Source organism: Orycteropus afer, unplaced genomic scaffold (assembly GCF_000298275.1).
Source record: "Orycteropus afer afer isolate SDZICR_OR568_19922 unplaced genomic scaffold, OryAfe1.0 scaffold00050, whole genome shotgun sequence".
In the NCBI taxonomy this organism is placed as follows: Eukaryota; Metazoa; Chordata; class Mammalia; order Tubulidentata; family Orycteropodidae; genus Orycteropus; species Orycteropus afer.
Genome location: NW_006921637.1, coordinates 11,590,740 through 11,615,240, shown reverse-complemented (window position 1 = coordinate 11,615,240; position 24,501 = coordinate 11,590,740). Strand labels below are relative to the sequence as shown.

At 40.6% G+C, this 24,501-nt stretch overlaps 1 protein-coding gene across 1 annotated transcript in view; it reads right to left on the bottom strand.

Annotated features, from left to right (window-relative positions):
• The window catches only part of TTC13 (tetratricopeptide repeat domain 13), a 139,231-nt gene extending 114,913 nt beyond the window's left edge, over positions 1–24,318 (bottom strand). Inside the window, exon 1 of the mRNA XM_007938492.2 lies at positions 24,051–24,318. Coding sequence (XP_007936683.1) covers positions 24,051–24,318 — 268 coding nt within the window. The remainder of the gene's footprint in view (positions 1–24,050) is intronic.
• Positions 24,319–24,501: the final 183 nt, after the last annotated feature.

Here is a 24,501-nt window from a genome sequence, read left to right as displayed (position 1 = left end):
TATGGATATTATCCTATCACTGACAACATTGTACTTCAGGACAGATCTTGAAACATCCTTTGTGATGATGAATGCCACGCCATTCCTCTTCAAACTGACATTCCCAGCATAGTAGATCACACGGTTGTCTGATTCAAAGTGGCCAAAACCAGTCCATTTCAGCTCACTAATGCCAAGGATATCAATCTTTACGTGTTCCATTTCATTTTTGACAACTTCCAATTTTCCCATATTCATACTTTGTACATTCCATGTTCCGATGATTAATGGATGTCTGCAGCTGTTTCTCCTCAATTTAAGTAGTGCCACATCAGCAAATGGAGGTCTCAAAAGCTTTACCTTATCCTTATGAGTAAGGCTGGGTTTACTCAGATGATGCAGCTCTTTCCGAGTCCTATTTTGAGAGCCTTCTAACCTAACTGGACTATTCATAAAGTTGTGTGGTAATTTATCAAATAGTGTTTCTTTGCTATTCATAAGGTTTTACCTGGCCAATTCTTTGAGAATTGGATGGCCTCTTCCTTCCTCCTAGTATGTCTCAATCTGTAAGCTGATACCTGTACACCATGTGCATCCTGCTGGGTTTGAAACACCAGTGGCTCAGCCTCAAAACTCACATCAACATATCACCAGGGTAGGACAAATCGACAGACAGGTTTGTCTCCCTGTTGGAAACCTCTCATACCATCCTTACCTGGGTCCCTGCAGCTGACTCCTCCTCTGTCCGGGTTCCTGGCCTTTTAATCCCCTTTCTCCCACTCTCCCATCCTGCTGCTTTGGACGTCCCTCTCCTCACCTGGATCCCGGCGGCTGACTGCTCCTCTGTCTGGATCCCTGGCTTTTAATCCCCTTACTCCCACTATCCCGCCCTGCTGATCTGGGTGTGCCTGGGTTCTCTCTCACCTGGATCCCTGTGGCTAACTGCTCCTCTGTCCGCGTTCCTGGCTTTTAATTGCCTTTCTCCCGCTCTCTGGTCCTGCTGCTTTGGGTGTGCCTGGGTTCTCTCTCCTCACCTGGACTCCTGCGGCTGACTACTTCTCTGTCCTGGTTCATTTTAGTACTATCTTGGAATTCATGAGGTGGAAGCATAGGTCAAAACTGTTTGGAGAAAACTGGAAGTGCAGTTTTATCTAGCCACATCTCTGAGGCCCAGGAATCCAGACAGAGGAGCAGTCAGCTCCAAGGGTCCAGGTGAGGAGAGAGAACTCAGGCACGCCCAAAACAGAAGGACAGGAGAGCAGGAGAAAGGGGATTAAAAGCCAGGAACCTGGACAGAGGTGCAGTCAGCCACAAAGATCCAGGTGAGGAGAGGGAAACCAGGCATGCCCAAAGCAGCAGGGCAGGAGAGTGGGAGAAAGAGGATTATAAGGTCTTAACTAACTATTGCTGAATATTTTATCTGCATATAATTTTGAACACTTAACATCTCCACTACTGCCCCTATTTAGTTGAAACTGTATCATAGTTGCATGTCACTTTAACAAGTCCTTTTAATATTAAGCGCTCTGGTGGTATAGTAGTTAAGGCTGCTAATCAAAAGGTCGGAAATTTGAACCCACCACCCACTCCATGGCAGAAAGATGAGGCAGTCTGCTTCTGTAAAGATTTACAGCCTTGGAAACTCTATGGGGAAGTTCTAACATGTTCCATGAGATAGAATTGACTTGATGGCAGCGGATTTTTTGTTTTTAATGTTTATACTCATTTAGCATCTTGTACTGAATAACACTTCCAAAAAATGCTCGGTGATAATAGTGATAACAGGCATTATTTCTGACATTAATACACCATTTACTAACTCAGCGTTTCATAAACTTTTGACAATAAAACTTTTTTATTTAACCTTTATTAGCATCCAGTGCACAGCTGCTCTAAGATGCTGGCTACTGGTTTGAGGATGATATATTTTACCATGTAAAACAACCTCCTATTCTGTTTCACCTAAAGATGTAAAATCAGGAATGCCTGCTGAACTTCATTTAAGGTCTTTTAAAACTTCTTTAAGATAATCATATGAGTTTTCTCCTTTGATCTATTAAGTGATTAATTCAATTTTTTTTTAGTTGAACTGTATTGACAATTCTAGAATAAACTATAATTGATCAAGGCATATTAATCGTTAAACTGCTTGCTGGCTTCAGTTTACTAGTCTTTTATTTGAGATTTTTATAACTACGCATATGGCTTTCTTTTTTTATCCCAATGTATTATATTTTGACATTGGTATCTTTTGCTAATTTGGTATGATTTGTCATAGAAAAAATAGTTTGTTAGAGTTGTATACTATGCCTGTAAAAGGTTAAATTTGCTCTCCCATCTTCATATATTTAACTGAATACTAAACATTTATCTAATTCTAAGTACAAAATAAATATTTAATGAAAATACTATGGCTTCAATTACTTTACTATAACCAAACCAACTACATTAAAATGGTATGAATTTCCTTGGAAATAGCATCTGTTTTCCCCTTGTTTAGGGTGTACAAGCAAAATTTACTGGTTTTGTAACAGAAATATTCTTAAAATACATCCCAGAATCTCATCTTTTTCTTCTACATTATCTCCCTGGACATCTTTTGCTTCAGATTTTTAACTTCATTACCAGAGATTTCTATAGAGTTGTCTCTTACTACTAGTGGCCTCCATCACTGTGTGCATACCCTTCATTCATAACGTACATTTGCATCTGCTCTCCACTTCGTGTGTCAACCTTATCATGTAGAACTATTCTATTCTGTTCTTTTCTTTGTGTACTCTCTGAACACTCATTCTCTGAATTTATTAACTTACTCATTAATTCATCTAGCAAATACTTACGGAACACCTATGAAATACCAGGACCTGTGATAGGCACTGAGGATACAGAAGATGACAAGGAGACACAGTGCTTGCCTTTTATGGAGTTTGTAATCTAGTTCTTTTTTACTCTAACTTAAATGACACAATCAAACTTGCAAATTGATTATTTTATTTTTTTATGTTTCATTATAATTTGTGTGGATGTATGTGTTTGATTTGGGTGAAATTGGTTTTCCATTCAACAGTCCATACACATTCTGCTTTGTGACGTTTACTACAATCCCCACACTGTAACAGCATTCTTCCCACTTCCTCCTGGTGCCCAATCCTTCCAAAATCTATCCCTGGGCAAATGCTGCCCTCCTGATCTCATACAGTTGGTTGTTCCAATGAGTGCATACCCTCCTGATATTACTGTTCATCTTATAGGCTTGTCTATGGATTGGCTAAAAGTTGAGCCATGGGAGTTGAGTTCCATTGCTGGCTATCCTATTTTTAAAGAACCAACCCTCTGATCTATTTATCAGTTCTACTGCTGCCCTATTTTTAATTCATTTATTCAGGTTTTCCTCTATTTAGTCCTTCCAATTACCCAAATTTCCTCTTTTAGCTTTTCAAGTTTAGTATCTGGTTTATTTATGTCCTTTCTTCTTTAATAAGAAAAAGTCACCAAATGTTATAAACAAGAAGAGAGATCCTTGACAGTTGTGTGAGGAGAGAGGAGTCCAAAACCAGAGTAGGGAGGCCAGGTGGCAACCTCAAAATAGATTGAAATGGAGGGTCATCATCTATCGATACATAAATTTTACAAAGGACGGGGCTTTGACAAAAACTAGGTATGGAAAGAGGAAAAAGGTACCAGTTTCTGATTTGTACAGCCAGGAAAGAAGTAGTATCACTAATTAATAGGGCATTTAAGAGGAAAAATGGTTTTAGAGGGAAAAAGCCAAAGAGATAACTTTAGATTTAAGGCCTGAGCCTATAAAATGTTAAACTGGAAGCTATCTAGCATGTAGTTATGAAATTCCAGAAAGAGGTAAAAGCTACAGACATTAAAATTTGGTAATCATTAACTCATGGTTGATGATTAAGCTAGGAATGTAGGTAAAATCTCAAGGAAGCTTAAGTTTAATGAGAAGGGAACTGCCCAGGTAGGGCCACATTATTTGAGACAGGGTACATCAACTTGGTAGTTTCATTTTTTCCAAAGAACTGTCCATCTCTTTGAAATGTTCTACATCTTTGCCATAAAGCTATACACAGTAATTATAATGACTTTCAAATTTCATTATATTACCTTATTCCTAAAGTCAAATATTTGTTCCTTCTCTATTATTCTTGATTGTTGTTATGTGCCATCGAGTCGGACCTGACTCATAGCGACCCCTCCTTGGGTTGCCGAGGCAATATCACTATAGAAGTAGATTGCCCAATCTTCCTTCCAAGGAGTGGTTGGTGGGTTTGAACCGCCAGCCTTCTGGTTAGCGGCCAAGTACCTTAGGCACTATGCTACCAGAGCTCCTTATTCTTGATTAGCCTTGATAAATAATTGTCTGAACTTTACCAGGACTTTCAAAGAAATTTAGATTAAACCTCAGATTAAATTTAATTTTTTTTCCCTGATGTCAATTTAGTTAATTACGTTGGTTAAAGCATAGGCACTAGAGTCAGATGGACTTGGATCAGATGCTGAACTGGCTATTTGACTTTGGGCATATTATTTAAGTATTTCTTAACCTCAATTTCCTTATCTATAAAACATGAATAACCACCTCCACATGCCTTCATAGGGCTATTGTAAGGAATGAAGAATATAACATCCAGTTCACAGTAAATGATTGTTAAATGCATAGAGAGAGAGAGAAAGAGGCTGAAATTGCCATTTTATCTGTTAATTTATTTTCACTACTTAAGGTTATTATGGTCTTCACAATATCTGAGCTCTTTTAAAATACTTTCACAAACATTATTTCTTTTGGCCCTCTATCCTCTGAGGTAGATATATATATATAGAATGCCCATTTTACACATGGGGTTAATAAAATCAACACTGTGATTATGTTCACAGTTTCACAGCTAACAAACAGCATGGTTAGGACTCACTAAATCCTGTGTTCTAGGATACCATGTCAATGAAGCAAATGGTACATTTATCACAACTCACCATCATTTTATGCTGTGTCCTAGTAATCAACAGTTTAGGCACAACAGTGACATAGAGTTGCTTTCCCCTTTTGTACGTCACATACAGCGGATCTTAAGAAAAGTTTTGTTGAAGTGATGAAAACAAAAGCTGACTGTAATAGCTGAAGAGAGAACAGGACAAATGGAGACAGTACATATAGACATCCCTTTTGAGGAACTGTACTATAAAAGGAAGCAGAGATATCCAGTTTGGCCAGCATCATTTGTTAAAGAGGCTGTCTCTTCCCCATTTAATGGGTTTTGGACCTATGTCAAAGAGCAGTTGTCCATTGATGGATGGGTCTATATCCGGGCTTTCAATTTTGTTCCATTGGTCTGTCTATAATTATACCAACACCATGCTGTTTTGACTACTGTGGCTGTACATAGTTCTTAAGATCTGGGAGTGTGAGACCTCCCACTTTGTTTTTCTTCTTGAGAAGTGCTCTGCTTATCCAATGTCTCTTTCCTTTCCATATGATATTAGTAATTAGTTTTTCCATGTCCTTAAAAATTTTTGTTGAAATCTGGATCGGGATTGCATTAAATGTGTAGATTGCTTTAGGTAGTATTGACATTTTCACAATATTTAGTCCACTTATCCATGAACAAGGTAGATTCTTCCTGTAGCTGTGTTCTACAGTTTTTTCTGTACAGGTCTTTTGTGTCTCTAGTGAGGTTTATTCCTAGATATTTTATCTTTTTAGTAGCTATAGTAAATGGTATTGTTTTCCTTATTTCTTTATCAGGAACTCTTTGTTGGTGTATAGGAATCCAACTGATTTTTGTATGTTGACCTCGTATCCTGCCACTTTGCTGAACCTCTCTATTAGTTCCAGTAGTTTGTTTTTTTTTTTTTTGAGTCCCTTGGGTTTTCTAAGTATAGGATCATATTATCCACAAATAGAGGTTGTTTTAGTTCTTCTTTGCCTAATTTGTATGCCTTTTATTTCTCTTTCTTGCCTTATTGCCCTGGCCAGGACTTCTAATACAATGTTAAACAGAAGTGGTGATAGAGGGCATCCCTGTCTGGTTCCCATACATAGAAAAATGAAACAAGACTCATACCTCACCACATACACAAAAACAAACTCAATCTGGATCAAAGACTTAAATGTAAAACCCAAAACTATAAAATTCATCAAAGACAAAATAGGGGCAAATCTGGGAGCCATAATTTACAGCATAGACTATTAAGCATAACCCAGAATATGCAGGAGATAGAAGAGAAGCTAGATGACTGAGACTTTTAAAACTTAAATTCTTATGCACATCCAAAGTCTTCCTCAAAAGGGTAAAAAGAGAACCTACAGATTGGGAGAAAATATTTGCCTATGACATATCTGATAAAGGACTTATCACCAAAATCTATAGAAAACTTCAACACCTCAACAACAAAAAGACAAATAACCCAATTGACAAATGGGCAAAAGACTTGAACAGACACTTCACCAAAGAAGATATACAGGCAGCCTGCAAACACATGAAAAATTGCTCACAATCATTAATCGTTGTTGTTGTTGTTGTTATGTGCCGTCGAGTCAGACCCGACTCATAGCGACCCCTCCTTGGGTTTCCAAGGCAGTATCACTACGGAAGTAGATTGCCCCATCTTCCTTCCGAGGAGTGGCTGGTGGGTTTGAACCGCCAGCCTTCTGGTTAGCAGTCAAGTGCCTTAGCCACTATGCTACCAGAGCTCCCTCATTAATCATTAGAGAGATGCAAATCAAAACAAAAATGAGATATCATCTCACCCCAGCAATAATAGCAAAGTTCAACAGGTCAGAAAATAACAAATGCTGGCGAAATTGCAGAGAGATTGGAAATCTTGTGCACTGCTGGTAGGACTGTAAAATGGTACAACCATTGTGGCAAACGGTATGGTGTTTCCTTAAAAAACTGAAAATAGAAGTTCCATTTGACCCAGCAATTCCATTACTAGGAATATATCCTAAAGAGGTGAGAGATAGCACACGAATAGACATACGTACACCTATGTTCATCATAGCACAATTCCCTACAGCAAAGAGATGGAAACAACCTAAACACCCATCGATGGATGAGTGGATAACCAAATTATGGTACATGTACACAATGGAATACTATGCTACACTAAAGAACAATGATGGATACGCAAATCGTCTCACAACATGGATGAACCTGGAGGACATTATGTTGAGTGAAATAAGTCAGTCGCAGAAAGACAAGTACTGTATTAGCCCATTACTGTAAAAAGACAAAGAAGCGTTTGCTTAGGAAAGGGAACTCACTTAGTAGGTTACCGGGATGGGGCGGGAAGGGGAGAGATTAATTTCGGGCTAGTTGGGGCCCACACACTGACGTGGGTAGGAGGAATTATATATGGGAAGGATCTGTGACCACCATGATATCATTAGGAAATGGGATGACACTGAATTATGCACAGAAGAGTTAGACAACAGATGCTAATACCAACCAATGTGTCCACAATACTGTATTGCCAAACACCAGGCTACAGATAAACACATAAATACCTGAGAAGATCAGACGGGGGTCAGTGAATAGGAGTATACTCCAGACCAAGGATAGATTCAGCTGAGGCTAATCTTGCACAAAAAGTACCATGGACTGCTAAAAGAACTAACAGATCTGTCCTGGAGGAAGCGCAGCCAGAATGCTCCTTGGAAGCAAGAACGGCCAGACTTCGTCTCACCTATTTTGGTCATGTTGTAAGAAGGGACCATTCCCTGGAGAAGGATGTCATGCTTGGTAGGATGGAGGGTTGACGAAAGAGGGGGAGGCCTTCAACAAGATGCATTGACACGGTGGCTGTGATGATGGGCTCAAGTACAGCAGGGATTGTGGGGCTGGCACGGGATCAGGCAGTGTTTCATTCTGCTGTGCATGGGGTCGCTATGAGTCGGAAACGACTCGACGGCACTTAACAACAACAACAACAACAACAATCTTGCACAGATACCAGTGATACAAAATACCTGCAGTCCTTACAGAAACAATAGAAGACAGACACAGAGTAATCCCTCACAGACAACCAGACACTATGGGAGAGAGATCCAATAGATCTACCATCTCAGGACCATAGTACTGGGGGACACCAGACTCAACTGGCACAACAAAATACATAAAAGCGTTGCTCCACATCCTACATTGGTGAGTAGCAACTGGGGTCTTAAAAGTTTTCAAGCAGCCATCTAAGATGCAGCTAACGGTCTCCTAGCATCAGAAGCAGAGAAGAAAGCAAAAAAATTAAAAAAGGGGGGGGGGGGCATTTGGAAGCAATCAGCCATAGGATATGATGGCCCTCAAGACCAGAAGAACTAGATGGTGCCCAGCTACCAATGCCAACCACTCAGGAAAGGATCAAATCTGGAGATCCTGGATAGACTGGGAGGGAAAACATGGAACAAAATCCAAAAACTCAATAATGACCAAAATTACTGGTCAGATGAAATCTGGTGAGACCCCCAATACTATGGCCCTGGAATACATTCTATGCCTGGAATATAACACACCCCCAGGGGCTGGCTCTCAGCCCAATAGTTAACAAGATATACACGCAGACCACTCAACCCAGCATGACGCACTCACATACTCTATGGTAATACATCCTTTGGAGCGATAGACCACCAGAGGACCAACATTCAGATTGAGGAAATGCAGGACAAACAGGAGTGCATAAATATGAGGGGCACAGGGGGAGGGTTACAGGGTAGGGAGTGGAAGAGACTGGGTTAGGGTTGGACATGGTAAATGGGGAGTGAAACTAAATGTACACGTACGTTGAATGTAAAACAAGCTCTTAAAAGAAAAAAATAAAAAATAAATTTTAAAAAAAAAGGAAGCAGAGAAATGGAGTTGTGGCTGGTAGCATATGTGGTTGTGTTTTTGTTGCTTCTTTTTTCAAGATGGGAGCTATAACAACCATTTGTACGCTGATGGAAGACAAAAGGGAATGAGATCCAGTGCACACATGGAAGGTTTACACACAGCAGAAGCACCAAGTACTCATTCACCTAACAGGCCAGAGACGAAAGTATCAGTACAGCTGCTGGCAGGTTGAGAACTATGATGGTAGGGAGGGTGGAAGTTCTCTTCTGATTGCTTCTTCTTCTTCACTTGATAAGATGACCATCAATTTGGATGAGGAAGAGGAAGAAGTAGCATGCATTTATCACAAATTCAGGTCTCTAAGTAAAAACCAATCGAAAGTTTGCAAACAGCAAACCCTGGGCCAATCACAGAAGGAAAAGTTTTCACAAGGAATTCAACAGTTGCTAGGCATATAACAACAACAACAACAGGTTGCACGTGTCACTTGACCGCCTTGTTCTAGTTACAACAAATCAGGTATGCCGAGTTACTGAGAATCAGATGACTGGGTTTTCTCACAGATGGGCTAGAGTTGTAAGTCCAGATATTTATTTACAATTCTAGTCCTAAATGTAGGGTGACCTGGGGAGAGAAGATAGAATCATTGTGGCTGGAGGAACTACCTGGAAGCCAAGAAGTTACCAGAGCTTTGAACCAGTTCACTCTGGTTCGACCCCTTGCTGAGATCTTGTTAAAATACAGCTTCTGATTCAGTATATCTGGGTGGAAATGCAAATCATCAGCAAGGGGGGTTGTCAAACCAGAAGGAACTGGTTTTAAGCCCTAGTGGTTACTACATGGCATCAACATGGAAAATTGTTGCTTTTATCAATTTCTGCATTTGTAAGATGCCCATTATTGAGGATATTGTATGTTATGTTGCTCAAAGGTCCCTATATATGGTCCCAACTAATAAATTTCTTTCAAATATAATAACAAGAAAAGTTCTTTCTCCTCTGAAGAATTTATAGGCTTCTTTTATTCTAATAAAGTATTATTTATTGGTACCTGAGATGTGTAAATTATCACAAGACGACTTGGAAACAGAGAATGTCCACTGAGAGGTAAATTATAAAGTCAACATATAATTAATCTGTTTGACCAAAGATATGCAAAAGTCATCTTAAGGAGACAGAACATAGCTTGCATGTATTATGATCAAAGCTGTATTAATGCGCATAACAGCATCAGCAAACATAAAGAAAGTGTAAAACAAAGAAAAGGAGTTGTTCAGCTGCACAGGATGGAAAAAGAGGCACAAAAGCCAATTATATGGGATAATCTAAGAACAGAACAGGGTGGAGAGTGCTGTGGCACCAAGAGTAGGCAGCCAGACTCATTTGCAAAGGCTGTTCACTTGACCTGCTGCCACAAACTAGTCAGAAGATGCACTGGTGCTCAAACCCCAAGTACTGTTAAGAGCTAGTGTTTCTCACAAACCCCCACACACCATCAAATATTGAATCCACTGGGGAAATGGAAGTATCTCTAGGCAATGACAAGGGAACATCAAGTCACTTAGAACATCCCAAACACAGGCAGGAAAAGGCAGCAAGAAAAGCCTACTGGTCTTTGCATATAAGAGAGGTCTCAAACAAAGGATGGAGCATTTGATATGGGATTCCTAAGCTTCCACATGAGAAATGCCAGCATACGCACAATAAAAATCCAAACCACTGTCCTGTACTTTAAATTAGATGTAAATTCAGGGGGGAAAAAAAAATTTCAAATGCAAACTAGGGTCTCAGTTCTTGATTCAGGTTCTATCTGGTTACCCAAGTTGTTCAGTTTGTGAAAATTCACTGAGCTGTATATTTAAGATATATGCATTTTCTACATATATGTTGTATTTCAATAAAAAGTAAATATAAAACAGATAACAGAAGGAAAATGTTAGAAAGCATTCACTCAAAGTGCAAAGTATTAAAATTCTGCTACTTCAATAAATTTTTTATTTATTCTATTTGCAATATAAGTCCAACGAAACTGACCTCTTTAAAATAATACATTATGAAAAGTTACAAAAGCCAGCCAGCTGGTTAGGCACTTAAAAAGTGCAGTGAAGCCAAGTCATATCTACATTGTGCACGTGGGATTTCTTTAAAAGTTTTTATATAGAAAGTGTTCGGTCTGGGCAATGTAGTCGTGTTCCATGTTCTAAACTCAGGACACGTAACTCCTGACCTCAGCCAGATGTGGAAAAAAAAATAATAATTCTTATCACCCAACGATGCATATGTCTAGCAGTTACAAACCTTTAAAAATGCAACCATAACTGTGCATGACAATAGATACGTATGGAAAAGCTAATGAGTCCTCCAAAACCACAGGCCATCATCTCCAATAGTCAAAACAATGGGCTCAAACATAACCAATAATCATGAAGATGGCCCTGAACCAGGCAACATTTTGTTCTTTTATACACTAAGTCTCCATGAGTCAGAACCAACTCAACCACAACCAACAACAACCATCTCCATAGGGCTCATGTTACAGAATGTTGAATTCAGTTAGTAAACTGGCCACTACCCAACTGGCCACGGTGGCCAGGACTTGGCTAGAGAATAATATACAAATCTCCAACCACTCCATGCCCAGTCTTTCTACTCAAGTTAGCCAGCTACTTCACATTGGCAAATTCACTAATATGTGCCAAATGAAAAGATCTGAAGAAATCTGCCACAAAACTATATATGATAGCAAACACAGAGAACTGGAACCAAGGTAAAAAAGATAAAGCATATACACTAAATTACCAGGGGATACCAAGGTTAACTGGCTTAACACAGTCCACAAACACAATGTTCTACATCCTACTTTGGTGAGTAGTGACTGGGATCTTAAAAGCTTGGGAGTGGCCATCTAAGGTACAACTATTGGTTTCTCCCCATCTCCAGCAAAGAAGGATCAAGAAAACCCAAGACACAAGAAAACAACTGGTCCAAAGGACTAATGGACAACATGAACCCCAGCCTCCACAACCCTGAGACCAGAAGAACTAGATGGTGCCTGGCTATCACTCTGAAAGAGTCCCAGACAGAGTGGGAGAAAAATGTGGAACAAAACTCCAGATAATATAAAAGACCACGCTTACTGGTCTGGTAAGACTCTGGGGGAACCTGCAAGACTATGGCCTGAAACTCACCCTCACGGCTCAACTTTCAACCAAACAATAGACAGGCCTATAATGTGAACATACACATTATAGGTCTGACTATTGTCTTGTCAACTGTGAATCTACCATGCACCTGTCAATTAATCATATTGCGGTAGCTTGTGTGTTACTGTAAGGCTGGAGGATATGGCAGCAATATGTCAAATCCCAGCAGGCTCACCCATGGTGGCCAGATTTCAGCACAGTTTCCAGACAAAGACAGACTAGGAAGAAGGACAGGGCCATCAACTTCTGAAAAAACTGCCCACTGAAAACGTTATGAATAGCAATGAAACACTGTCTGATATATTACTGGAAAACTTTATGAATAGCTATGAAACACTATCTGATACAGTTCCAAAGATGAGCCCCTCAGGTTGGAAAGCACTCAAAATTCAAGTGGGGAAGAGCTGCCATCTCAGAGTAGAGCGGACTTTAGTGATATGGATGGAGTAAAGCTTTCAGGACCTTCATTTGCTAATGGGGCATGTCTCAAAATGGGATGAAACAGCTACAAACATTCATTAATAATCAGAACATGGAATGTATGAAGGATGAATCCGGGAAAATTGGAAATTGTCAAAAATGAAATGGAACAGATAAAGATTGATATCCTAAGCATTATTAAGCCTAAATGGACTGATATTAGCCATTTTGAATCAGACAATCTACTATGATCTACTATGCCAGGAATGACAAATTGAAGAGGAATGGCATTGCATTCATCATCAAAAAGAACATTTCAAGATTCATCCTGAAGTACAATGCTGTCAGTAATAGGATGATATCCATATGCCTACAAGGAAGACCAGGTAATACTACTATTATTCAAATTTATGCACCAAATATACTAAAGCCAAAGACTAAGAAATTGAAGATTTCTACCAACTTCTGCAGTCTGAAATTGATCAAACATGAAATCAAGATGTATTGATAATTATTAGTGATTGTAATGTAAAATTCCAGCCACTCCTCGGAAGGAAGGTTGGGCAATCCTACTTCCATAGTGATACTGCCTCAAAAACCCAAGGAGGGGTCGCTATGAGTCGGGGCCGACTCGACGGCAAACAACAACAACAACAACAAATGTAAAATTGGAAAAAAGAAGAATCATCAGTAGTTGAAAAATATGGCCTTGGTGATAGAAATGACACTGGAGTTCATGTGATAGAATTTTGGAAGAGCAATGACTTTACTAATTGCAAATACCTTTTTTCAACAACATCAACAGTGGCTATACATGTGCACATCACCAGATGGAATATGCAGAAATCAAAACGATTACATCTGTGGAAAGAGGTGATGGAAAAGCTCAATACCATCAGTCAAAACAAGGCCAGGAGCTAACTGTGGAATAGACCATTAATTGCACATATGCAAATTCAATTGAAGCTGAAGAAAATTAAAGTAAGTCCACAAGAGCCAAAATACAACTGTGATTATGTTGTTGTTGTTGTTAGGTGCCGTGATTATATCCCACCTGAATTTAGAGACCATCTGAAGAACAGATTTGACACACTGAACACCAGTGACTGAAGACCAGATGAGTTGTAGGATGATATCAAGGACATTATACTGGAGGAACACAAACAGTCATTAAAAAAACAAGGAAGGAAGAAAAAACAACATGGATGTCAGAGGAGATTCTGAAACTTGTTCTTGAACATAGAGTAGCTAAAGTGAATGGAAGAAATGTTGAAATAAAAGAACCGAAAAAAATTCAAGCCTCAAGTTGCAATACTGACGGATTCTATGGACAAAACATTGAACGATACAGAAAACATCAAAAGAAGATGGAAGGAATACACAGAGTCACTACACAAAAAAGAACTGGTGGATGTTCAACTATTTCAAGAGGTGGCATCTGATCAAGAACCAACGGTACTGAAGGAAGAAATTCAAGCTGCACTGAATAGGTGAAAAACAAGGCTCTAGGAATTGAAAGAAAACCCATTGAAATGTTTCAAGGTGCTTACTTGTTTATTGCAAGAAATTTGGAAGACAGCTACCTGCCCAACTGATTAAAAGAGATTGATATTTGTGCTCATTTCAAAGCAAGCTGATCCTTGCTTTGAATGTGGAAATAAACAAACAATATCATTAATATCACAAACAAGTAAAATCTTGCTCAAGATAATTCAAAAACAGTTGTGGAGCAGTACATTGACAGGGAACTTCCAGAAATGCAAGCTGGATTCAAAAGAGGATGTGGAATGAGGGATATCACTGCTGATGTCAGATGGACCTTAGCTGAAAGCAAAGAATACCAAAAAGATGTCTACCTGTGCTTTATTGACTATACAATGACATGTGACTGTGTGGATAACAAATTATGAATAACATGTGAAGAATGGGAATTCAAGAACACTTAATTGTGCTTATGAGGAACATGTACATAGACCAAGAGGCTGTCATTTGAACAGAACAAGGAGATACTGCATGGTTTAAAATCAGGATGGGTGTATATCAGGGATATATCCTTCTAACACACTTATTTGATCTGTATGCTGAGCAAATAATCTAAGAAGCTGGACTATAAAGAACGCAGCATCAGGATTTCAGGATTTGAGATTTCAACAACCTGTGATATGCAGATGACACAACCTTACTTTCTGAAAGTAAAGAGGACTTACTGATGAAGTAAATACTTGCTGATGAAGATCAAAGACGATAGTCTTCAGTAGGGATTACATCTCAGCATAATGAAAATGAAAATACTCACAACTGAACCATTAAGCAATGGAAGATAAATGGAGAAAAGACTAAAGTTGTCACTGATTTTATTTTGCTTGGATCCACAGGCAATGACTAAGGAAGACTGAAGAAGAGTTGATGTCTTTGAATTGTGGTGCTGGCAAAGAATACTGAAAATATTATGGACCACCAGAAAAATAAACAAATACGTCCTGAAAGATTATAGCTGGAATACTCTTTGGACACGAGAATGGCCAGATGTCAACTTTGATCATGTTCTCCCTGGAGAAGGATATCATGCTGGTAAAGTTGAGGGTTAGTGGGGGAGGGGGGGAGACCCTCAACGAAATGGACTGACACAGTGGCTACAATGATTGGTTCAAGTATATCAAGGTCTGTGAGGATGGCACAGAACTGAGTAATAATGTTTTGTTCTGTTGTACACAGGGTCGCCATGAGTCTGAGCCGACTCAACAGCACCTAACCAAAGCAACATGATATCAATGACAACAGGGAGGTACATACTCCTTACCACAATGAACCATAGGGATCAAAAGAGCAGCATTTACCCAGGATGAGTGGAAATGGTAAACACAGGGAGGAAATGGAAAGAGCGCTGTTACATTGTGGGTATTGCAACCGATGTCACAAAACAAAATGTGAATGAATTGTTGAATGGAAAACCAACCTGCTCTGTAAACTTTAACTGAAATCACAATAAAAAGTTCTAAAAAAAAATTACACTGTTGCTATGAATGAGCATATGACTCATTCTTAACTTCCTTATAGCCAGAGCACAAAAGGAAATAGCTCTCATTATAAAAGTCTCCCTCTATTGATTTCCTATTTCTAAAGCATAGTAATGGTTTAAAACTATAAGCAATGAAACATCCTTCTCCATGTTTTGAAATGATTTCTTAGTTAAGATATATGCTAACAATTTTTTAAGTCTTTAACTCTTAATGACCTTGTGAAAAACACAGGGATACGTTTATAGACACTTCCTCATTTTTCTGGTAGTTAGCAACTAAATGCTCTCTTGTCCACAAAGAGTTGAAAGAAAACAAAATAAACTCAGTTCTGGGATCATTAATTTCAATAAACCAAAGAAAATTTCTTTAATTGTAAATTAGTCAATAAGACAGTATTAAACATAGTGCGAACAATTAGATGGAGGCAGCTACTTGAAAATTACTGTAAATCCATCAAGAACAAGACAACATTACTTAGGAGTAGAAAAAAAAATGTCTAGAGAAGGAGGTACAAGAAAATTCAAATAAAACTTGCTATCTTATCATTATTAGGGAGCTCTGGAAGCAGAATGTCTAAGGCACTTGACTGCTAACCAGAAGGCTGGTGGTTCAAACCTACCAGCCACTCCTCCGAAGGAAGGGTGGGCAATCTACTTCCATAGTGATATTGCCTCAGAAACTCAAGAAGGGGTCGCTACAACAACAACAAGAGAAAACAAAAGTATTTTTGAAGTAATTGCTAGAAATGCATGTTTGAACCATTAAAATATATCTTAGACTATGAAGAATATATAAAAACCAAACCAAACTCACTGTCCTCAAGTTGGATCCAACTCATAGTGACCTCTCCTTGGGTTTCTGAGGCAGTATCACCACGGAAGTAGATTGCCCAACCTTTCTTCTGAGGAGTGGCTAGTAGGTTTGAACTGCCAGCCTTCTGGTTAGCAGTCAAATACCTTAGGCACTATGCCACCAGAGCTCCCTAAAGAACATATAAGATATACTTTATTCAAGATAACGATCACATTTTAATTAGAAGTAGTTTAGCTTTAGCAAAAAGAGCAGAGGAGAAAACCTGCCTTCTTAAACCAGTGGACAAATTACAGCTTACCTACACTTTAACTGACCAAATAAGAATCTCAAGTTCTCTCCAATCACACTCTATTCAGGTCTCAGTTCAAATGTCACCTCACCAGAGGCCTGCCCTGACAATAGTTTCTCACAGTTGCCCCATATTACTTATCGTCTTGCTCTGCTTTACTCCTCAAAGCTTTTAGCACCAGACATATCATATTCTATGTTGTTCCCACCAGAATAAGAGCCCCATGAGGAATAATGGCTGTTTTGCTGTATCTCTAATGTCTAGAACACTGACCAGCATCTAGTAGGCATAAAAATAGTTCTTCAATAAAAGAACAGATCCACCATTCTAGCTCTATAATTCCAAATACTAGACAAAGTGAAGCATCTTTGTATATATGTCAAATACAAAATTCTAGAAGTTACTCAAGAATATAGCTTTCATGGCTACCAATGTCAACCACTTGGAGGGGGATCTATGTAGAAGACCCTGGATAGAGTGGGAGAACAATGTGGAACAAAACTCAAAATTATTTTTTTAAAAAAAAGGGGGGGACCAGGTTTGCTGTTCTGATAGAGCCTGGTGGAACCCCTGAGACTATGGCCCCTAGGTGCCCTTCAGATCTGGAACTGAACCCACTCCTGCGGCTTCCAGCCAAACAAAAATAGGCATATGAGCTGAACATTTACATTAGGCAGATACATCCCTTGGAGAGATCAATCATCAGAGAATAGAAGGAATGTGTAAGCACAGGAAGACAGCACCGGGGGGCAGGAGTACATGGGAGGGAAGGACACAGGGAAGAGGTGGCTATGGGGAGGAAGTGGGAGGAGAGCTGTTGCATTGTGGGAAATTACAGTCAATGTCATGAGACAAAGTGTATGGGAACTGCTGTATGCAAGATGAATTTGTTCTGTAAACTTTCACCCAAATCACAATAAAATTTAAAAAATATATAGCTTTCAACAAATCATAAGGGTGTAGGATCTTATTATTAGTAGTAAGAAATTACGCTAATATACAACTGTTGTTGTCATTTGCCGTCAAGTCGGCCCCGACTCATAGTGACCCCTCCTTCGGTTTCTGAGGCAGTATCACTACGGAAGTAGGATTGCCCAACCTTCCTTCCAAGGAGTGGCTGGTGGGTTTGAACCTACAGCCTTCTGGTTAGCAGTCAAGTGCCTTAGGCACTATGCTACCAGAGCTCCTAATATACAACTACTACTAAGAAAACCCTGACAAATGGTCAGGAGGCCAGGTTCAAATCCTTATTATAGATTACACACTACTCCTCACTATAAAACCTTGCATAATTTCATCTTGCCTCAGTTTCCCCTTAAGTAAAATGGCTCAGCCTTAGGTAAAATGGGATAAAAACTATCTACTTCAGAGTCAAAAAAAGAGCTCTGGTGGTACAGACACAAAGCATTTGGCTGCTAACTAAAAGGTCTGCAGTTCAAACCAATCAGCAGGTCCACTGGAGAAAGATGAAGCAGTCTGCTTCTGTAAAGATTTACAGCCTTGGAAACCCTATGGGGGATGCTGAGTCATAATCGACTCAACGGCAGTGGGTCAGCGTCAAGAGGATGAAACGAGAATGCAGATAATGTTTACCATAATATAACTAGAAATCTGAAGGAAAGAGTTGGGAAGATACTTTTGTTCAATATTTCCTCCCATATTCCAAACAAAAATAGGGCACAGGAAACAAGGAAGGAAATTTTACTTTTATTCTGAAACTAAGTCCAATATAATGTCCATATTTTAAAAAGAACAAGTAAGATTATTTTCTCCACAGAAAAACAGAGAGAGATCAGAAGTGTGTTGTTACACATGCTTTATAAATAAATGTAAAAATGTGCTGGAGGAGAAAAGGTTGAAGAGAGACTAAGGAACATGTAAGGGAATGTATTCCAAAAGCTTAGACAGACATATGGCAGCCTAGGTATGCAAATAATCTGGCAGCAAGGGATCATCCCTGTTTATTCCCTTGGCAGCTGGGTCAGGATGGGGCTAGGCTATTCCTTGGACCTGGGATTCCATTTATGCTGTTGGTTAACACTGCTCAGACTGCCTTTGCCCCCGCCTTTAACCATGGGCTCTATTCATGGGGCTCCCACTAATGGTTATCTTTGGCTCTACAATCATTGGAGGGTTGTCTGAAGTGAATATACATACAACTCACTGAAAGATATTCAGATTTAGACCCAGCCATTTGAATCTGAAAGCTGTGGGAAGGTTTTTGGAAAAGTGCTTGTTCTGCTATGCTCTTTTCTTACCCCGGTAAGCCTTATCTTCATAAAGGCAGGCTTGTGGCTGGATGAAAAAGCAGTGATGATGACTTGATTAATGGTGGCTGAGCTCTGGTGGCATAGTGCCTAAGACATTTGACTACTAACCAGAAGGCTGGTGGTTCAAACCCACCAGCCACTCCTTGGAAGGAAAATTGAGCAATCTGTTTCCATAGGGATACTGCCTCGGAGACCCAAGGAGGGGTCACTATGAGTCGAATTGATTCAATAACAGTGAGTTTGGTTTGGTTTTTGAGGTCAGGTCTTTTTCACACACACACACCCCTGCCCCAAACCTTTTATTCAGGTCTGTTTGATTCTGAAGAATTCATTAGTTCTGGATCCTAGCATTTATCTAGACCCTAAGGCAATCTACTTCCGTAATGATACCACCTTGGAAACCCAAGGAGGGGTCGCTATGAGTTGGATCTGACTCAATGGCAGTGGGTTTAGTTTGGTTTGGTAATGTTGATCATAATGGGGTTCAGAATACAGAACATAAGTTGTCCCTCAAGATATGTTATGGTTAGTTGTAAACACTGAGATCTGTTCTTCTTGAGGCAAAGAGGGACAGGAGTGGGTTTCATAGGATTCAGCTTCTACATAATTGTCCAGGGAGGAAGAAACAACAGGTATTTCGGGAACCTCCACAACAGAGGCTGCCCTTTGTCACATCCTGCAGCTAGCAGAGTGAAAGGAAACCGCCAGAGTCCCAAACATCATCAGCAGCTGACTCCAGGCATTTACTTACAGGGACCGATGACAGTGTAGCAGCAAACAAGCTGGTCTAGGTAATTAAAAAAAAAAAAAAAAAAAAAAACCACTTCCAGTAGGATTTAGCACCTGTTGGCAGCTACTTGCAGCTTAAAAAACAATAACTATTACTCAGGGGAGATGAAAAGAAAATGTTGCTAGGTGCCATCGAGTCAGCTCCAACTCATAGCGATCCTACATACAACAGAACAAAACACTGCCTGGTCCTGTGCCAGCCCCACAATCCTTGCTATACCTGAGACCATCGTTGCAGTCACTGTGTCAATCCATTTTGTTGAGGGCCTTCCCGTCTTTCACTGACTCTCCACTTTACAAAGCATGATATCCTTCTCCAAGGAATGGTCTAAATAAACTACACTTAAAGCCTTATATACAGTGTTCATCCTTTGATCTGGCAAATATTAGATAACAGTCTCTGTACTTGAGGGGATGAAGAATGGCCTAGTTTATAAAAATATGATGTCTATCATTATCTAGGGAAAAAGTGTAAAACATAGCTCAAATGAGGATTCATTTAAGAATCACATTTAAGCTACCATACACCCTACTGAAATAGGAAGAAATGAAATACCTAGATTACATCATAATGTCAACTGATTTGTATCTTCCACTGCCTAGAATCAAGGTCTTCTAAGAAGAAGAAGGGAAGATTTACTGAATATGTACCGTATGCTAGTGAATACTATACTCAAACCTAGTAGTTAAGAGAAAAGCCTTTGTTTGGAGTCTGACTACCTGGGTTTCTCCCTTTATGGCTGCATGATCTCAACAAAGTGAGACATCTCACTGTGTCTCAGTTTCCTCATTTGAGAAAAGGACATAACTCAATGAGGTAGTTACTGTTGTTATGAAGATTAACTCAGCTAATCAATAGAAAGCACTTAGAACAGCACCTGGTACACATGAACCAGAAAACCAAACTCACTGCCCTCAAGTTGATTCTGACTCATAGCAACACCCTTTGGGTTTCCAAGGAGGTAAATCTTTACAGTAGTAGATTGCCCAGTCTTCCTTCTGCAGAGTGGCTGGTAGGATTAAACCAAGAGCCTTCTGGTTAGCAGTCAAATGCTTTAGCCTAGTACATATATATGTCAACTATTTATTTTTCTCATAGCACCTTTCTTTATGAGGAAGAAAACACCTTGTAAGTTATGTTGTTGTTGTTAGGGGCTGTCAAGTTGGCTCCAACTCATGGTGACCTTACATACAATAGAATAAAATATTACCTAATCCTACACCATCTTCACGATCACAGGTATGTTCGAGTCCACTGTTGTAGCCACTGTGTATTTTGAGTGGGGCTCGGTCTTCCTGCACTATAGTGTGATACATAGGTCTGTTGTGATACATAGGGTTTCCATTAGCTAATTTTCTGAAATAGACGGCCAGGCCTTTCTTCCTAGTCTGTCTTAGTCTGGAAGTTCTACTTCCACATGTGTTGACTGTGGATCCAAGTAAAATGAAATCCCTGAGAAGTGCAATATTTTTTCTCTTTATCATGATGTTGCTTATTGGTGCAGTTGTGAGGATTTTAGTTTTCTTTGTCTTGAGGTATAATCCAGACTAAAGGCTGTAGTCTTTGATATTCTTGAGTAAGTGCTTCAAGTCCTCTTCATTTTCAGCAAGGAAGGTCGTATCGTGTGCTTATCACAGGTTGTTAATGAGTCTTCCTCCAATTCTGGTGCTGTGTTCTTCCTACAGGCCAGCTTCTTGGATTATTCGCTCAGCATACAGACTGATTAAGTATGATGGAAGGATGCAACTCTCACACATACCTTTCCTGATTATAACCATGTACTATCCCCTTGTTCTTTGTAAGCACAATCAAGTGTTTTTGAATTCCTACTCTTCAAAATGTAATCTATAATTTTATGATCCACATAGAAAGCCTCTCCATAGTCAATAAAACATTGCCCAACCAATATCTTTCTGATATTCTCTGCTTTCAGTCAAGATCCATCTGACATCAGCAATGATATCCCTCATTGTACACTCTTTTCTGAATCCAGCTTGAATTTCTGGAAGCTCCCTGTTGATGTACTGCTACAACTATTTTTGAATTATCTTCAGCAAAATTTTACTTGTGTGTTATATTGTTCAATAATTTCTGCATTCTGTTGGATCAGTTTTCTTTGGAATGGGCACATATATGGATCTCTTCCAGTTTGTTGGCAAGGTAACTGTCTTCTAAATGTCTTGGAAATTTGATGGAATCAGAATTGTTCTTCAGCAATACCTGCAGTGCAGCTTGGACTACTTCCTTCAGTACTATCAGTTCTTAATCATATGCTGCATCCTGAAATGGCTAAACATTGACCAATTCTTTATGGTACAGTGACTGTGTATTCCTTCCATCTTCCTTTGAAGATGAAAATCATTCAATTTTTTACCCATAGAATCCTTCAATGTTGCAACTAGAGGCTTGAATTTTTATTTATTTATTTTATTTTTTTTCAGTTCTTTCAGCTTAAGAAATGCTGAACATGTTTTTCCCTTTTGGTTTTCTAACTCCAGGTCTTTACATATTTCATTGTAATACTTTACTCTGTTTTCACAAGCCACTCTTTGAAAACTTCTGCTCAGCTTTTTTACTTCATTATTTCTTCCATTTGCTTTAGTTAATCTACATTTCAGAGCAAGATTAGAGTCTCTTCTGACACCCATTTTGGTCTTTTTTTTTTTTTCACTTTTTAATAACCTTTTGCTTTCTTCATGAATGATGTCCTTGGTGTCATTCCAGAACTCATCTGGTGTTTGGTTATTAGTCTTCACTGTGTGAAATCTATTCTTGAGATGATCTCTAAATTCAGGTGGAATATATTCAAGGTTGTACTTTGGCTTTCATGGATTTGTTTTAATGTTCCTCAGCCTTAACTTGAACTTGCACAAGAGCAATTTATGATCTGTTCCAGAGTTGGTCCCTGGCCTTTTTCTGATTTATGATGTTGAGCTTTGAGCTTCTCCATCATCTTTTTCCCCAGATACAGTCGATTTGATTCCTTTGTATTCAATCTTATGAGGGTCACGTGTATGTTGTTGTTGTTGTTGTTATGTGCCACCGAGTCAGAACCGACTCATAGCGACCCCTCCTTGGGTTTCCGAGGCAGTATCATTACGGAAGTAGATTGCCCCATCTTCCTTCCAAGGAGTGGCTGATGGGTTTGAACTGCCAGCCTTCTGGTTAGCAGTCAAGTGCCTTAGGTACTATGCTACCAGAGCTCCCAGGCCACGTGTATTGTTGTTGTTGTTGTTATGTGCCGTCGAGTCGGCCCCGACTCATAGCGACCCCTCCTTGGGTTTCCGAGGCAGTATCACTACGGAAGTAGGATTGCCCAACCTTCCTTCCGAGGAGTGGCTGGTGGGTTTGAACCGCCAGTCGTCTGGTTAGCAGGTAAGTGTCTTAGCCACTATGCTACCAGAGCTCCTGGCCACGTGTATAGTCACCCTTTTATGTTGTGGTCAAAAGGAATTTGCAATGAATAAAGTCATTGGCCTTGCTAAATTCTATCATGGGAATTCTCCAGGTACGCAATGTGAAATACCATGGCTGTCAGGCTATAAAAGTCACAAACCAGGTTTAGTAAGTGGGAGACCCAGACATTTTAAAAGCTCAAAGCTTAAAGTAACTCAAACAGAGGTGGGGAGTGGGGAGTGGGGGTGGAGGGTGGGTGCAGACTGAAGGGTGAAAAGATCCTTATAGAACTTCAAAATGTAAAAATGTACACGTGTGTTTTGCCCCTGCAGCATCTCTAATTGTTTATTACACGCAAGTGAATCCATCCTACCCTAAGGAAGAATTACAGGCTTCCGACACAGGCAGTCTAAAGGCCTGCAGCGCTGTGTTCTTCCTCTGGGAGACACACCTGACAGATCGCAAGTCAATCTTAACTGGAAGCGAGATGTCAATGAGCAGATAAAATGGGCTTGCCCTTTTGTTACCGTCTCTCTTTCACAGATCAAGTTTTCAGAGTGTGTGTTTAACGTAAGACATTAATCCAGGAGATCAAGAACCCCGATTTTCAGGCTTATGATGGCCAGGTATCTCCCCTGCGGGCACCGACCCAGGTCTTGCCCGTCGCAAGCTAGTTCCCAGAGCACCCCGGTCTGGGCCGGCGGCGGACACAGAGGCTACTCCTGGGCTGGGGCACTGGCCATTCCCACCCTTTCAACAGCTGCCGCATACTTCAGAGAGATCGCCCTGAACTACAGGGAGCACACTGTCAGCTCCCTTCTCCATTCATTGCAGTCCTCGACAGGCGGCTGCGGAAAAAGGGAGCGCAGAGGCGTGGGTAGAGAGCGCGCAAGAGAGCCGCTGGAACCGCTCCCGGCTCGCCGCCTCCTACAGGAGGACACGCCACAGCCGCGGGCGGTCCCGCACACCAGACCCCTGGTCCTTCCTTTAATCCCGGCCTGGGCCGCCCGGACTCCCACCCGCCGCCGCCCACTCACCGCCGCACTCGGCCGAGTACTGGTCCCCCCAGTCCCCAGATTGCGGGTTGCAGCCTCCGCCTCCCGCCGGGGTCTCCTGCTGCTGCCGGTGCTGTAGCTCCTGCTTGAGCAGGGACAGCGGCGAGTAGTACTCGGTGGCCAGAGCCCCGGGGTGCAACTCGGCGGGCAGGGCCCCCAACAACAGCAGCAGCAGCAGGAGGCGCCGGGCAGCGCCCGTGGCAGGCACAGCGCCGCCCCAGCAGCAGCAGCAGCAGCCGGCAGGTGCCATCTTCCCTCAAAGCGCATGTGCGGGTGCCCCTCTCCCCGCAATCCGGCCTCCAGCCTGCAAGCCGCAGTGGGGCAGGTGGGCCGTGGGAAGGTAGGGAGTAGGGAGCTCGAGTTGCCTTCTGGGAATTGTAGGCCCAGCTCTGTGAGCCTCCAGCCACTTCCGGCACTAGGACTACGAATCCCA